The sequence below is a fragment of the Melozone crissalis genome, unplaced genomic scaffold (assembly GCF_028551555.1).
Source record: "Melozone crissalis strain CALT ecotype California unplaced genomic scaffold, PUWL_Pcris_2 ptg000002l_1, whole genome shotgun sequence".
NCBI lineage: Eukaryota > Metazoa > Chordata > Aves > Passeriformes > Passerellidae > Melozone > Melozone crissalis.
This window is the reverse complement of record NW_026535780.1, coordinates 8,714,587-8,731,912: the sequence shown is the minus strand read 5'-3', so window position 1 is coordinate 8,731,912 and position 17,326 is coordinate 8,714,587. Positions and strand designations below refer to the sequence as shown.

Here is a 17,326-nt window from a genome sequence, read left to right as displayed (position 1 = left end):
TTTGGTATCTGTTAACATCCCTCACACATTCTCAAAATTCCAGGAGGTTTTTGCTTTGATCATGTTCAGTAGAGGGACAAAGTCCCACAGAAGCTGGTGTTCTACATCTTTTGATACACCAACTTCCAGACATTACACTCAAGCTTCTTCCTCTTTTCAGGAGAGTAATTTAATTTATTTTAAGTTGTTTCAATTGTCCTTATAAAAAGACTTTCACCATCTCTGAACTATCTGTCCTGTTAAATAATCTGAAAAAAGCCATAGCAGGAGAAGACAAGCAAAGATCCTGACTTAAAAGGTCTTGACAGTTTTAAAATTACAGGGGTTGTTTAGCAGTCCTGATATGAAAGCCTTTAAGAAGAGCTTTTGAGATGATGAAGCTCAAATCTCCTTGAATGATGTATGTATTGACACATCTGACCCTCCATTACTTAAGGTCTTCAAATACACTGGTTAAAATAACTAATACTGCCACTAGAAGAAAGATCTTTTTCTTAAGCTGTTACAAAGAAAATTACTGTTGTGTTTTAGGTAAGAAAACAGCCACCTGTGGTAGGGCCTTTGGACCAACACACAGCCAGCTGGCAGCAATACCCCGTGTGAGATGCAATGGTAATGATATATGAAGTAAATCACATTTTTAAAGAAGCAAACATTCCCCTTTGCCCCCAGACTTGGTTCTTACCAGTTCCTCACACTGGACAGCTTTCAGTCTCTTTGCTGTGTCCAGAGCCGTCTCTCCAGCTTGGTTTACTACAAAATTAACAATACAAAAAAGAGCAATTCTTTGAGATGTTTTAAGAAACAATTTATTGAATTTCACTGCTGGTAGCACAGTAACTCCTAAAAGTGATCAAAAATGTCTGTTTACTCTATAGCAGCTGCAGCTCTTTAAGATTCCACTCTAAGTGCCCATGCATTTCATCTATCATCAGGTTCTTCCTGAACAGCAGCATCTGCTGCAACAGTTCCCAAATCCCTCCTAACCACCCCAGCAAAGAAATTTAGCCATCTCAATCTCCACTCAATGCCTTTGCCAATAAAACTCTTAACTCAATAAGCAAGAAGGCCGGGTAAAATAGCTCAAAAAAGAAAACTAATTCTAACACTTTAAAAAAAAAAAGGATAAATGTTGATCCAAGCAGATTTTACTTTGATTAATACGTAGAGGCTTGAAGCCTTAATTTGAAGACATTTGAACAAGAATAAATTTAAAACTTTCTAACTTTGTCTTTATCAAAGCTATAAAACGGTTTACAATTTAAAATAACACCTGGTAAGAAAGAAGGTGATATCTGAGACTGCTGGGAGGTCCTCAGGCACAGCATCTAATGGAATCCTTCCCAGATGCTCAGTAGCAAGTCTCAGTAAACAAAAACAACTCCCACATCTGATGTGGATAAACCCTATGTAAAATGTACTCTCACAGTACATCAGTAAATGCCATGGGGCTGGAACAGAGAATGCTCCACAGCACATCCAGATTGTAAAACATTTCTGTGATCAGGAACTGAAAATTACCAAACTGAGATCGATAATGTCAGTGTGAAATGTTACACAAACAATGCCAGGTAGGAATCCTAGAATTTACAAAGCAGTCCTCTAGAAAGACCTGTGACTTTGAAAGAATTCAGATCCCTAAAAGAAGGATTTAGTTATGGAAAGATCTATCAGAGATGGTTTAATATGAAAAGGAATGAAAACATAGTACTTATGTGAACACAGATAGCCTAAGGACTACATAAATTCCAAACTTTGAACTTTTAAATATACACCTCATATTTCAGGGTCTGTGTGAGATCACTCAAGTTCCTACCTGAGATCACACCAAAAAACCAACAAAAAGAGCACAACACCCTCTTTCCCACAAAAAATCCCTTAAAAAAACAAGGGCCCAAAAAGGTGTGAACACTCCTCTGCCATCTACCTAGGAGAAAGTTCAATGGAATGACCAATGAAGGACTTTAACTTGCTCAGATGGTTTTCCCATTGTAACTGCCAAAAATGGTCACATTAAATTCTCTGATTTGTGATAATATTGGAATATATTCTAATAGCCTATAAAAAGGCAAAGGAAAGCAGTCACTTCTGCCACTAAACTATGAACTTCAATTTATACAGTAATACAGTAGTTCTTTACCAGGCATTGGAGGAAAGTAATGGTGATAAAGAAAAAGGGAGAAATAAAATCCAGTTTGCATCAGCTGTTAAAAAAACTTCTCTCCTATACCACTAACTCATGGAATGTAAATGTTTTACAGATAGGCTGATCACATTTAACTCCTGGGCCTAACTAGCTGGATTCATGGGATGCCTTCCTAACTCAGGAAAAATGGGATCAGCTCTCTCAGCTGCCTTTCAGCTTCTCTTTGCACCTACCTGTGAGACAGGAGTAACACCTGCTGTACATCTATCAGTTCATTTGCCATAATGACATACCAAAAGTTTAATTGAAAATGGAATCTCTGTTTGCTCAGTTAGGATAATCTCTTGTTCTCTGGATGGTGTCCCCTCCCTAACCAGTGGCAGTGTTGGCTGGGATGAAACCACAGCACCAGCTGCCATTGATATCAACAGAAGAATGAAGTGCTGTGCACATAAAGCCCACGTACCTAAGAGTGGAATTAGACATTTAAGTTCTAGCATAAACAATGAACCTAAATGCCAGGCAGTTTAAAATGGGTCAGAAACAGAACTCTGAACTCTGCTTAGGGTTTGCCATTAGTATTTCATATTAGACATTTTTGTCATTATTATCTTCTAAGAATTCAATTTCTTAACTGAATGTTTCCTTTATGCTTGCTGTTGACAAGGTCCTCATCTTTCTACCACAGTTTTATTTTAGAAGTTTACTTACCACAGAAAAAAACCCAAAAGTGGCTAAAATAATGGGAAGAAATTTTAGGAAATCTGTATTTCCTGGTTTTAAATAATGAACTTACCTAAATCAATAGTTGGCTTCCCCCTCAAAAGCAATTTCAAACACTCAGGCTTATTATATATACTGCAGTAGTGTAGAACTGTATTACCCAATGCTGTTTGTTTGTCCAGGTTTCCACTAAAAAAAACAAAAAAACAACAAATAATCAAGAAGAGTATAGTAGCTGTGCTATTCATTTCAGATCTAACATTCATATAAATAAAAAATGTACTGGACAAATATGAAGTAGGACAAAAAAAAATTAAATCAAACACTGCTTTCAAAGACTATTAAGAATTCTTCCAAGAACACTGGAAATACTTGAACTGTGATTGAAAAGGACTGAAAATCTACAGATACTCCTTCAAAAAACTAAAGACCTGAAACTCAGAGACTCAGGCCTCTCTAAGGTCATACCAGTTGCCACTTCACCATAATTCTTTTTTCAAACATGCTAAATTAGCCCAATAGAAATATCTGAATAATTCTGATACAGTTAAAATAGATTAATAAATCCCATGCAGTCAAGGAACTATCAAGAGGGCAACTGTGAGAATGAGCAAAAGAGTTGTAAGAAGGAATATAAGGACAACACATTGACTTAGGGGAAAACACAGATGTGCAAAAGGGCTCAGAGGGTTTTTAAAACCTGTACTTCCTTCAGTTTTCAACTTTTAAACCCAGGTTTTTCAAAAACTGTTACTGACATTTTGGGAACAATAAAATATTTTCATAAACCAGAAAGCAAAGCTCAGGAGATAACAGCTTTCCCCAGTGTTACCCATATTGGACAGTAAGAGCCTACAGGGTTGTAAAGATGCTCCTAAATTTGAGACTGCCACAAAAAACCACACAGCAGACAGAAACACACACGAAGTTATAGCTGTCTGAAGAAACTAGGAAGCTTCATAACAAAAACCCCAAAAAATTGTAAATAATCATCCAAAATTAAAAATATTTTAATAAAGGTGAAAATAACAATTTGGGCTCCTAAAACATTTTTCAAATTATGATCTCAAACAGCTTGAAAATATTGGAATGTTATTTTTCCATGTTTCCATTGTTTATTATCTGTTACTTTAATAACACTCCTATAAAAAGCACTCACACTTTTCATTAAGGTTTTTTACTTCTATGAACACATTCCTTGACAACAAAGAGCAACTCAGCCAATAAACTAGATGTTGAAAATTACTAACTAAGTTTATGCTCTCAATAGCTTTAATACAGTTAATGAACTATTGGAACACCTTTTTCAAAGTCAATCTAGCATCTGTTCATAATTTTCTGAGGAAGATCCTTGTTTTCTACTCTTACAGTTCCTTCACATGTGTCCTGTATTTGGAACATTTACTTGCCACCCCTCCTGTATCTGAACTATTTGTTTGCATGGCTTCATGTTGTCATGTGCTCTAAATCAATGTTCTCTCATGCAAGACAGACTTTTGACTTTCATCCTAGTTTTATCTAACTGCTTTCAATGCTTTTAATGCACACATCTTTCCCTCTCCCTACTGATCAGGAGCACAAAGGCCAACTCAAAGGCACTAAACTATTCTCCTTTGAAACATATCTAAGGAGAAAGATTATAAGTGATGAGCAAACACCATCCAAGGCACTGCCAGGATAACTCTGAACACCCACAACTGTCATGTACAATTGAATGAAAAGTCAGCAATCCATACCAGTTTTGTACAAGGAAGTCAACCAGATGGAGAGAGGTTTGGTCAGCAGTCCGGACTGCTAAATGAAGTGCTGTTTCACCTGGCTCCTAAACACATGCAAAGGGAAGTTAGATTTCTGTCTTATTTCTGCAGAGCTTATGTATCAAACCTATGAGATACATCTCATTCACTCTTTACAGTCTTTCAAAGAAAAATATTAGGAAATGATGATGAAAACGATTATTGTCTTTTTTATCTCTAAAAGACACCACGTGCTTCAAAGGAAAATGGGATTACACTTCTGAGATCTCAGCTTTCCTAAACCAAATTTTCACTTTTCCCAGCTGGATGGAACAACCCTGAGGAGCCTTTAACCATTTCAGTTACCAGTAACTGAAAGGGATCTTGCCAAGGAAAACTGAGTAAGTTTGCAGTACTTGCTGCTTTACAATAACCTGGTGAACACTAAGCAAAGTCACAGCAATATTTCCTACAAAAAGCATCACAAAAATCACAGTCCCACATACATTAAAACTCTTACAGATTGGCAGGACAGTTGAAGTTGGAAAGGACCTGTGAAGGTCATGTAAACCAATCTCTCTGCCCAAGAAGGGCCACTGAGGACCAGTTGCCCAGGACCATGTCCAGATGGCTCTGGAATATCTCCAAGGACAGAGACTCCATATCCCTGGGCAGCCTGTGCCAGTGTTTGGTCATTCTCACAATACAAAAAGGTTTCCTGATGTTCAGAGGGCACCTCCTGTGCTCCAGTCTGTGTCAGTGTCTCTGGTCACATCACTGGGCACCACTGGGCTCCATCTTCTTCCCACCCTCCCTGCAGTATTTCCACACAATGATGGGATGTCCCTGAGCCCCTCACAGCTGAACAGCCCCAGATCTCTGGGCCTTTCCAGGTGCTCCAGGACACATTTGTGGCCCTTCCCTGGTCTCTCCAACATGTCCAAGTCACTCTTGCTGTGGGGAGCCCAGATGTGGGCACAGCACTGCAGCTGTGGCCTCACCAGGACTGAGTGGAGGGAAGGATCACTGCCCTCCATGTGCTGGCCATGTGTCCCCACTGTCACCTCTGCCACAAGGGCACCCTGCAGGCCCAGGTTCACCTTGGTGTCCATCAGGACCTCCAGGTCTCTTTAGGCAGAGCTGGGTGGTTCCCAGCACAAAGTTGATGCATGGGGCATTTCCCCCATAATAGAGGGTTTCTCCTTGTCTAACTTGAATTGAATCATACTTTATTTTCTATACATTTCATATGCATTAATGCATTGAAATAGAAACAGAAATGTTGTTTATTTCCATTTGAAAGTTGCATGAGAAGTTAATGAAACCTAAAGTTAGATTAACTCCTATTGATCATAAAGGACAATTAAAAAAGCATATTACAGTATATATACTTAGAATTAAAGTCATAATTAAAAAAATATTATTTTATTAAACCTCAGAGAATTTACAGAGGAGAATGCTGCTATAAATGTCCTAACTGCAAACCACATTTCAACTGGTGCTTATACCTTTCTAGATACCACAGCCTGTAACAGCTGGGAAGACTGAGGAGCTAATTCTGTGGAAACTGCTGTGGATGACAAATACAGAAAGCTGACCTTGCAGTCAGAGAATTTGAAATGTGTTTGCATGATAAGCACTCTGTGACAGCTCAGGTGCTGAGACTATACTGAACACAGACAGCCACTGTGTCCTTTGCCAACTTAGCTATTTTCACACAACTTCTTGAAAACAGTCTCTGACATGTCTCCAGGCTGGGAGAAAACATTGCTGAGCAAGTGGTTACATGGCATCAATTATCTATTATCAATAAAAACAGGCTACTTTGCTCATGATTAACATTTGTCCATGGCTAATTCAGGTCAACCTGGATTGATTTTTCCAAAAACTGTTGCTGATTTCAGAAGGAAGATCAAGTACTCATAACTTGATACACACACAAAGAATCTTCCAGGTTGAAAGAAATTGTATTTCTGTAAATGTCTCATCAGAAGCTGTGAAGTCATCAGATTTATTCTTTCCTTGTCCACAGTAAACAGAGACTTGCAGACACTCAGTAATGTGTTCCTCCAGCCACTATTTTAAAAGCAGGCATGATACTGTATGTGGGACCAGGTGTCCCTGGGCAATCAACTCTGTTCTTTGGGACTTTTCTAAAAGAGACACACTGCAGAACAGGTGCTTTTCAACACACTGTAGTGGCACCAAAACAGTGTATGATATCACTACTACATTTCACACTCCTTTAGACCAATTGATGATGAAAAATAAAGTGCTCTTTTCCCTCCCCACAAGGATGCAACATTAGGGAAAGAAAGAAAAACCCTATAATTCTCATCTGTCATTTCTTTTGTTTTATCATCTAAAGCAGCAGTCCCAGATCTTGGGCATTTTACAAATACACATGATTTAAAATAGTAATTGTTTACCTGATAAGCTTACCTGTCCAGGCTCCAGCAGTGGCTCCATTAGCTCTACCCCCTCTGCATAGACTTGAATTAGTGCAAGTAAATCCCTGGATTTGACAGCCTCAAGTAATTCACTCAGTTTAGCTGCTGCAGATGCACAAGTCTTCCTAGAGAACTTATGATCTACATATTTAGCAGTGATAAATTCTTTACGTGCAGTCCTGTGGGGTGTGAAAATGGAGCTTGCTTTAGAAATTTTTAGAAAAATGGGTCAATGATTATAATTTAAAATCACCTTGTCTAACTTGGAAGCTGAGAAGGGAAGAAGAAAACTACCTGATAAAAAGCGTGTTATTTATTGTTACACTGCATGTCTTGCTTGCAAACAAGCTCCAAATATGGAACATTGTCAATTTTATCCTGTCTTCTTGTTATATACAAAAATTACACTGACTGTGGGGACTAAGAGCAGAGAAAAAGCAGAGCTAGTGCCATTTAGTCCTCTGTGTTTATCATCTGAGGGTTTACTACAAAACTCAAAACCATTCAAAAGTCAAATAATGCACCTTGAAACCCAAACAAAGAGTTTTCTACACAGGGAAGCTGAGGAAGTAAAATGTGACTCTATGACTGGAGACTGAACTTCTAAGAAGCTCCATAGTGGGAATAAAAACCTCCAGTTCAGCCATCCATGCCTTCCCCTGGCTTGCTTACTGTTTAAGACGCTTTACACCACAGATATATTCCACAGAAAACTTAAAGTTTAAAGATTCAGTACTTACATATCACTTGATGGACTGGGTTTAGGTGAAGGACTCGGTAAGTTCCCTTCCATAATATCATTAAAACTAGTATTTCCTACATTCTTGGCCAGCTGAGATAAGAAAAAGAATAAAAAGTGAGGACTTTTGGGGTCTAACAGCAACCTAACAACAGAACCATTAATGTGCATTTTCCACACTATTTCTAAAAGATGGAAAACACAGAACTGAAAAATTAAAACTCAATGATTACATGCAGATACAGAGCAATTAAAAAAAAAAAATGCTTCTGTTATACCAGAACTTGTACAATAGACTTCACAGTCACAAAATTATTTGCATTTCAAGACAATTTGCCTCCAACATGAAACCAGAAAGAGAAACCAGCAGCATGAACAGTGAAATGGTGCTGGTACACTGATCAGGAAGCTGCTTTGGGAAAGAAGCTCAGTCCTACTGAAGATCATTCTTAGTAACACTTGATTTAGATTACTAGTAACTTGGCAAAAAAACCTCAATATTTTATGAAGAGAGAAAGTGATAAAGTTGAACCTGTATCCAAATCCAGATCTGCCTTACAACTTCTATCAATTTTGCTTTACAGAATTTCTGTAACAAGTTTCTTCTTTCAGGCCAAACACAGCTAGGGAGATAAAACTACTGCAACTATTTCTTTTTTGACTTGTTTATATTTTTCCTTTAGTTTTTTTTTTTTTTGTACTCTCACATCATATTCCTTTCATAACTTCAATACTACATAATTTCATCCATCAAATTAAGATTCCTACAAATTAAGATTCCTACAATATTTTTCTTTCAGAATTAGCAACAGTCATTCTCCCTTGCAAGTCAAATTAGCTTAATGTGTTAAATCACATCAGCTTTTAGACTGCTGTGATTTTGGGTCAAGATCAGCTATTGAGAGCAAAATTCTGATGGCACTAACTACAATGGATGTCAATACTCATTCTGCAACACCTCAGGACATGAAATGAGAAGTGACAAGCGCACCAATAATATATAGTAATATATAACCATGCACCTGTAAAATATCTACAGAAATATGAGGAAAAAATTCTGCAAAAACACATTCCTTGAAAAAGATTAACAGTAACTTGTACATTTTGGTGCTTCCTCCTCAACATTTGACTAAAAAATCCCAATATAAATTAAAGAAACTTACCAAGAGTTCAGACGTTCCTAATTTGTCTAATTCCAAAGACTGGATTCGAGAAATGTGGACACCCATTTCTCTGTGTATCCCAGAACACTCAATGCAGGTTAAAATGCCCAAATTAGTCGAAAGCCATGTTGGATCTGCACAATTGGAACACAAGGTATTTAATAAAAGTCCAAGAAAAGGTTTGCAATGGTGGTAAGAGATGTGTTCTGAAATTATTCCTTACTTAATGTTTCAAAGAACGAAAATAAACTAAGAACATTCCATACTTTTCTCCGAACTCTAATTTAACCAGAAATTGCTACCAATGGAATGCAGTATTTCAGATTTAGGAACAGACCCAAATGCATTGAATTTAGACTTATTCATTCATACTGCATGAATGTATTTCAATACATTTTGTATTTGTTTCCTGTACAAATTAATTCCTGTTTTTAAAAGTAACAGATCTCCTAAATTTGACAACCTCTGAAGTGTTAAAATTTACTTCTTAAACTTTAAATAGTCTTTCATAAAAGATTAATCATAGTGCTTTCCAGTATGTAAAACAGCAGCATGTTGTAGAAAATTTGAGGAATGCTGGCTAGTCCAGGAAAAAAACCAATCTTTTAAAATGGTGTCATGGAGGAGATCTGCATGTAATATTAGAATAGATTTTATACTACAAATGCTACCTAGGAAGCATGACCAGTTTTTAAGGAAAAGAATAAGCTTCAGACATACTTTGTGCACAAATTAATCACTTCCTTGACTTTAAATAGTAACTGCTGAAGCATTAAGCCAAGAGTTTTAAAGCAGCAAGCTGGAGTACAGAAGCTTAAAACTTTACTACAAATTAAAAGATGAATGAGAACTGTAATCTGAAGTTTCTATAGCTTTACATAATGAAATAATTGAATGAACTGGTTCCAGGATTTGACATAATTATATCCCAGTTTGTAATTTTATCTAGCTATTTCAAATTTGGATCAGTTCTGCACTAGTAAGCATCTGCAAAATACACACAATCTACTTAGTTCAAAATGAGCATCACCTTCTTGAAGTGTCCCTTTGATGAGAAAGCTGCAGTAGCTGCCAGCTCCCATACCAGCTCAGTCCTGCTTGACCAGCTGCCCCTTCTCAAGCTCTGAGTGCCACATAACTGACCTGTAACTCTGTACTTCTGAAGATATTATCTGATAGGATTTCAACTCTGGCTCTCATTCTTTGCACAAGACTACTTATTCCACCTCTGAAAACGATGCTGCAACTCCAGTAGTCTCATGCCAAGATAAAGCCTCAGAGCAAGATCCTGGCCAGGTCAATTTTTCCACAAGCATTGTCTAAATATTACTCACTTCTACTTAGTAGCATGCACAGGATCAGTGATGCCAAGCAACTTCCATTCAAGTGCAACAAGCATCTAGACACAGTGCAACAAGAACAGTTCAAACTCCAGAGGGGCTTGAACTGCTGGAAGTAAGCACAGACAACACACAAAAATATTTTAGTGAATTAAATGGAACTAACGTAGGAAAGTCATATTTGTTCTTTTAAAAACAGGTTGAAGACTGAGAAACATCACTTAGAAAATGAGTTTGCACTCTACGAACACTTCTTTGAAGAAATTACTTTGCTCCCAACAAGAAGCATGATGAAGCATGATGACATGAACAAATGGAGATACCTGGTGAGCCACAATCACAACAGACTTCATTGCCGGGCAATCTCTGTATGTCATCAATAATGGCTTTTGTCAGATCCTCTAAACTGTTTTCACCTGTGCTCTGCTCTCCACGGAATGCCATATTTAATGCTTCTTCTTTGCTGTTAGTCAACACTGATATCCATCTAGCACAAGATAAAGACCTTAATGAAGATCTGCATTTGCAAATACATGTTAATTTATAAACTGTAGAAATCTTGCAAGGAACAAAATACTAGTGGGACTACAGGGAAGGACTGTATTCTGGGAAAGAATGAGGAAGGGGAAAAGTGAAAGACAAAAAGAAAAGATTTGAAAAAAGATAAGTAAGAATGAGAAGAGAGAAAGAGAGAAAGTCTTAATTCTAGCATCCCTTTGGTTAACAATTTTAAAGCCAAGTTATCAGGTTCCTCAAATAAGCAGAAGTTGTGGAAGACAAAAGGGGCAATTAAGCTGCAAATTTAACTGCTTTAAAAGATGCCCAAAATCTTCCTAAAGTCTCCTTCCTGGAGAAAATGATAACCCCTGCTTTCTCCAGTGTGCATCGGTCTCTTCACAGAGGAAACAGCAAGCACCCTGGTGCATGGGTTGATGTCTAGTTGCCTTTCAGATGCAGGTCTCTGAGCACTGATCAGAGTCAGACTGCAAAGCCCAAAAAATGACAACTGCCAAGGCAACCAGGGGGTGAAGGAGGACAGGAGAGTAACGGTACCAAGAGCCAATATCAAACTTCAGGAGCAAGCTGAGTGCAACAAATCAAGACTCTTTAATGGTATCTCAGACAATATTTCCTCCCCTCCCAATCACTCTGCAAGTTGTTGCTTACACATAATGTTTTAATTAAAAACAAACAAAACCCCTTCTCAGCAGCTGCTGTGTTCCATGTGGAAGAAAGGAGGAGAAAGCAGTTCCACTAAGGACTAAGCACATTGCAGATGCAGTGTTGCCAATTTAGAAAAAAGAGCAAGTTAAAAAGAAATCCTCAGAAGTAAAGTGATTTTAGATGATTTTAGATCTACTGCAAATGTTTTATTTTTTTTAATGCAGAAATGTTGCAAATTGATAGTGTCCTCAATGCATTTCATGTTAACAATATCCTGCAATCACTGGTCTTCTGAAATATGCAGAAATGGTTATGGTCATCTAAACAAACTAAGAGAATTTTAGATTGAAATTCCTAATTTCTCACTAAAATAACAATGAAAATATTAGCTTTAAAGGATTTCAGAGAGAAATTTATGTGTGTAATCTTAGAACACAGATTCAGAGCCTGAACTAATATATGGGCATTGCATATTATATACTTCATGCACATTTTCTTTTAATTTTTATGTGCATAAAAGAATCTAGGAAGTAGTGCTTAAAATGCTTTAAAAATTTTGAAAAATCAGTGTTAAGAATAAAAGAGAAACTGAAAGTCTTGAACACAAATTTGCTCCAAAGTTTACATGGTGTCAACAATGAAGGTACATTCATCTTTCTCATTGCATGAGAAGAACCCACACTAGAGGGCATTCTTCTGCAATTTTAATGGTGAAATTCAATGTTATTTAAAAATAAGAAGCAATGGTGTCTTGTTCTAATATTATAACAATGTTTCGTTAAATACAGAAAGTAAAATAATAATTAAACTCAGACAAATAACATTTATTCTGACATTTGTTTATAATTTTTTTAGAGTTACAATTTGATTAGTTTGTTAAAAAGGCAGAATTTAAATAAAACTCAACTGAGCAGTAACAATTAAAAAATTATTAGATGCATTTACAACAAACACAACTGAGCCAGCTGGTAGTTGATATAGATTTCCTTATTATGAGTACCTAAACTGTCAGAGAACTCATTATTTTGGTTGTGTGTGCCCAGGAAAAAGGAAACTCTGCCCAGCACTGTCACTGGGGCAGCTGTGAGTGAGGGCAAGAGGCAGCACAGTGGCAGCTCTTCCCCCACAAGCACAAGGACAGGGACAGACATCTCTGGATGACTGCTGCTGCTTATCAAGAAGTGCCCAGTTGGTCACCAGGCCTTCCCGCCAGGCTGCACACTCAAAAATGATCAATGACTTTAGAGTGATAGACAAAATTTCAATGCTTCTAATAGGAAATAAAACCAGCCTGGAACTTCAAAACAGTCCAACAGGCAGCCTGCTAAAGTAAATTTATTTATCTGCCTCTCAAAAGAAGGATACTGCTTATTTATTTTTCCCCTATCTTGTTCATGTCTTAAGACAAAAAACCCAAACAAACCACTTCAGCTACTAAACCAACTAATACAGTAAAAATTAATTTATGGCAGAGTACCAAAAACTTATGACTCATAAGAAATAACAGTGTTTTCTTCTTGACTAAGAAAATTACTGGAATAATTAAGTTCCAGGATGAATGCAGTAATCATGACTAGCAAGTCAGCTTTGCACTGTAAGAGCCCATATAAAGCTGTGGAAGCTCAGAAGGAAATTGCTGCACACCAAAGAATTCTCCAGCCCTTTTATTTCACCCACGACTCCCAAGGTTGAGCTGTCAATGCCACTGCCACCCAACACCACCAAAAAGTGAAACACCCTACAAACATCCCCTATGCCTTTAAAATACACATGGGGCAACACAGTCTTCCACTAGAATGTGGATATTTAATGAATAAATGAGGTAGCCTTTGCTGTCCTCTTCAGTAGTAAATTTATTCCTTGCCCTTTTGGGTGCTGAACATTAGACTACATGCACAACACACATCTGGTGACACAAGAGGGAAAGCCAGTGCTACATGGCTCTCAGGAAATAATTCTGATGCAGTGGGAAGAAAGATTGTTTAAAAGGAAATAATTTAATTGGAAGCATGCATTAAATGTAGCAAGCTCTTGGATTCTGAAGTACAAATCTCAGAGATATGCTTTGCCATTTATTTCTAGGCCTACAGAAGAAAAAATGTACTGCCTGTAGATATTTTCTATGTGCCATATTGAGATCTTTTATCTATCTATTATGTTTACTTTCAAGGAAAAGGTAGGATCAAGAGGAAAAGAAGTAACTGCAGAACAGGGCTGACAGAGAAGATTTGAGGACAATTTAAAAATACTTCACTTGAATCCTAATAATCTGATGTAATCCTAATATCATCCCAAGCACTCCACACAAATCAGGTAATGGCAGGATGAACAATCTAAATGGGGTTTTGGTTAGTTGGGTTTGGTTTAGTTTCAGATTTAACATTACTAGGTTTTAAAGGAGCTCTGTAGTGTGAACAAAATAGTTTACATTTATAGATTCATAACAGCAGAAAAAAGAGACAGTAGGCACTAATTGTGCATTAGCTGTGAAAATTATTTTCACTGTTATGTGTGATTTTACACAAATCTATTGGCAAAAAAAAACTTGAAAAATGTAAACATTCTTACGCCACGTATTCCTGCTCATCTTCTGCTTGGAAGTGGTAAGTTCTGTTATCTGAAAGAAAGAAATAAATCTTTTCAGGTGGCATATGACAAAAGTCAATCTGTCTACATACTTGGTATAAAACCTATTTGGCAGCTAAAGCCTTCAAGAGCAATTTCTCTTAAAATGCATCATTAATCCTTTATTCATAGCTATGCATAACAATTCCAAAAAAAAAAAAAAAGGGAAGATGAAACTGTAAATTTTGATTCACACTAATTTTATGTATTTTAAAAGTCTTAAGTTTTGAAATAATAAAGAAAAATAAACATATGGAGCAAATTTTACCCTTTCAGAAGTCAAAACTGAAATATAATTAGAAGAGGGCAAAATTAATTTGTTCCTTTTATATAGTTTTTCCCTCCAGCTGAGCCAAGAAAATTGTTTTACTAGCCAACAGATGAAGATATGAAGTGGCTATTATCTCCCACAGTCAAAGGTTTCCTAGACTGTCCTTTTCAATATAGAATGCTGAAACTGTTACTTGGTTAATACTCTATATGTGAAGTCTGAAAACACTAAGTTGACTCATCAAAAGAGTTTTTAAAACCAGACTGGATAGAAACACCTGCTGTACAAAACCAAAATAGGAAACAGGGGAACCACAGAGCTTTAATGCTGACAAGAAAAGGCACTACCAATTTTCAGACAAAGAGAAATATATTTTAATGTAGGATAAGAGAGAAAGAAATTGGGTCTCCTTGTCTTCCTCGTTCCCTCAAATAGCACTCAAAAAGCAGAACAATGACTGAAAAGCAGGATAAAGCCAAAGTTCTTTCCCCTTTCCTGATGGATACAGATAACACATGTTCCACAAAGCTGTTAAACATCTCTGAACTTAGGGAGCAGCACATATGCTGCATTTCATGGCTTGTCACAAACAAACAATATTTATGTCACATCATCCATTTGCTCATCATCAGAAACAGAGGCTCTGAACAGTCATGAGACACTCTGTGTGTCTGGACACAGACCTGAACTTTGAGCTCTAGCCTTGTGTTCTACTCAAAGCATCTTTCAATGACATTTTCAGAAGCCCCAATAACACAAGATGGAACTAAAGCTGCTACATACGTGATATCAGATCAAAGGACTTCTTATCTTCAGCATTTGGCTTCACCTGGCAGGTCAATAAATTCAGTTTAGCTGGTTGCCTGTTGGACTAAAAAGAAAATTTATTTTATTTTAAAAATGTATTGATTTAGGATTATTTTCCCTTTCTGGGAGTGTGCATGTATAATATTACATAAAGCTTGGACATGCACACATATCCACCCTCAAAAAGCTGGAGATCAGCATCACCTGGTCTGATTTGGTCTCTCAAAAGGGACACATTGCTAAATCTAAACAAAATTAAAAACTTTATGGTCTCACTTTATCTGAAAAGGATGAAAAGAAAAATTAAATTTACAATATGCTAATATTAATAGTTTTTAATTGCATTTCTTCAACAAGGGCAAAACTACAGTGCAGTTTTTCATTACAGCATGCCCATGTCCCAAGTTTCCTCCCATTTTAAATAAATCAAAGATATAATCCTAAAACTTTAAAATGGAAGTGGAAAGCTGAAGATCTGGAGTTTCAAAATTCAGGATTTATACCAATACCAATATTCTGAGCTGCAATTAAGTGACTTAAGACATGATAATTAAATGTCTCTGAGGAATTTGGGGTTTATACAGGTAGTAAGTTTTAGAAATTGAGGGCTGTCAGTTGAAGGCTGAGTGGATTTTGGGGCAAAGGTGGAAAAGTGGTGAGGAAATTGGACGATCTCCCTTAACAAGAGCAACTCCTGTGCTTGTTTCCATCAGGTTCACGTCACATTCCCACAAGGCACTTTTAGCACTGCCTCCCCCTTGATCTCCTTGGTGCTCCCTCATGACTGAGCATTCCTAGGAAAATTCTTCAGATATGTGCCTGATCCTGAGAACTCACTGTGAACAAAAATTCCTAGCATTCCAAACTTTTAATTGAAAGCATTCAAAACAGTAAACACATTCACTCCTCTGTCAGACTCTAACCTAATATCAAATACTTCCTAAGCTCCCAAATTATGTGGCTCACATATATACCATGACAATCCTTACAAGCAAAACCATCTGAAGTATTGAGAAGTCTGTTCAATGCATTTGCCATTTTCTTATTAAACTACTAATAAATTCATTTCATAAGCTACAGTCTCACAAAACTTCAACAGTCAGAAGCTGAAGTAACATCCCTTTTGCAATAGCATATTAGCAACAATGGATTCATCAGGAACGGATAATCCTATTTATTTTTTTGATATAAAGGTATAAAAGTAACTTACCGTTGCATGTGAGATGGTAAGAATTCCATTTTTAACAGTGCACTTCCTTCTTTGCCATACTTTCCTTAACCTACATAAGAATATAATATCAATTTTAGTAAATAGATGTGACTTCAAAACTCATAAATAACATTATCATTTTGGGACAATTAGGTTTAAAAAACAAAGAGATGCAGTCAAAATTTTACTAAATGCTTCATTAAAAGAAACTTGGAGTTTTGTGACAATTCTTAATCATCTTTTAGAGAGTTATAAAGACAACAGTTTTCTTTTAACTATGACTACTTTTTATGCTTGCTTGTCATGCTTTTGATATGTGCTACATTACATTCAGTGCTGTGTTCAGGCCTGAACTTTGGAACTCACAAGTACTTGTGGCAGGTGCATTAGGAGAATATGCCTGAAGCACCCACAGTAGAAAGCTGTTAAAATTAGAGCCTGAACATAGCAGAAGATTTCACTATTATTAACCAGAACGTACCCATCACTCTTCTTTAAAAGATAACCTTTCTTCTCACTGCCATATTCCTTATTCCCCTGAAGCTGATGCATACTGTACCCTCCTTGCCTGCTCTGTGAATCCTGGAAAAGGGAAACACAACATTAATATTCTCCTGATGTGCACAGTAAACTTTCTTAACCTTTATGCCTATTTTACTTTTTCTTCTCTACAACACCACAAATTGATATAGATTAAAAAAGGATAACTCCTACTGCATGTTTTACATTGACAGGAGAGCTTGATTTTACACCATGTGATCTTGAACTAGATGCATTTTCAAGATTTAATTAATACATTAGGCCTTTGATGCAAATACGCATCTCAAAACAAATGACTTTTAGAATACAGGTATTTAATATTGCACAACCTCATAAGCAAAAGATAAAATTTCAAAAAGAAAACAACAGAATATAGCATGCATCTATATATAGAAATACATATATAAAGAAA

The 17,326-nt window shown here is 36.7% G+C and overlaps 1 protein-coding gene across 6 annotated transcripts in view; it reads right to left on the bottom strand.

Annotated features, from left to right (window-relative positions):
* ASAP1 (ArfGAP with SH3 domain, ankyrin repeat and PH domain 1) overlaps positions 1-17,326 on the bottom strand; it is a 123,493-nt gene that overhangs the window by 29,155 nt on the left and 77,012 nt on the right. For 5 of the 6 annotated variants that reach the window (XM_054270166.1, XM_054270185.1, XM_054270176.1 and 2 more), the window contains 11 exons: positions 16,856-16,956; positions 16,375-16,444; positions 15,141-15,228; positions 14,030-14,078; positions 10,621-10,784; positions 8,958-9,091; positions 7,796-7,887; positions 7,048-7,234; positions 4,606-4,691; positions 2,943-3,058; positions 686-753 (listed from right to left, as the gene is read on the bottom strand). In XM_054270166.1, the coding sequence (XP_054126141.1) occupies positions 686-753; positions 2,943-3,058; positions 4,606-4,691; positions 7,048-7,234; positions 7,796-7,887; positions 8,958-9,091; positions 10,621-10,784; positions 14,030-14,078; positions 15,141-15,228; positions 16,375-16,444; positions 16,856-16,956 (1,155 nt within the window). The remainder of the gene's footprint in view (positions 1-685; positions 754-2,942; positions 3,059-4,605; positions 4,692-7,047; positions 7,235-7,795; positions 7,888-8,957; positions 9,092-10,620; positions 10,785-14,029; positions 14,079-15,140; positions 15,229-16,374; positions 16,445-16,855; positions 16,957-17,326) is intronic. The other variant, XM_054270182.1, reaches the window with a different exon arrangement.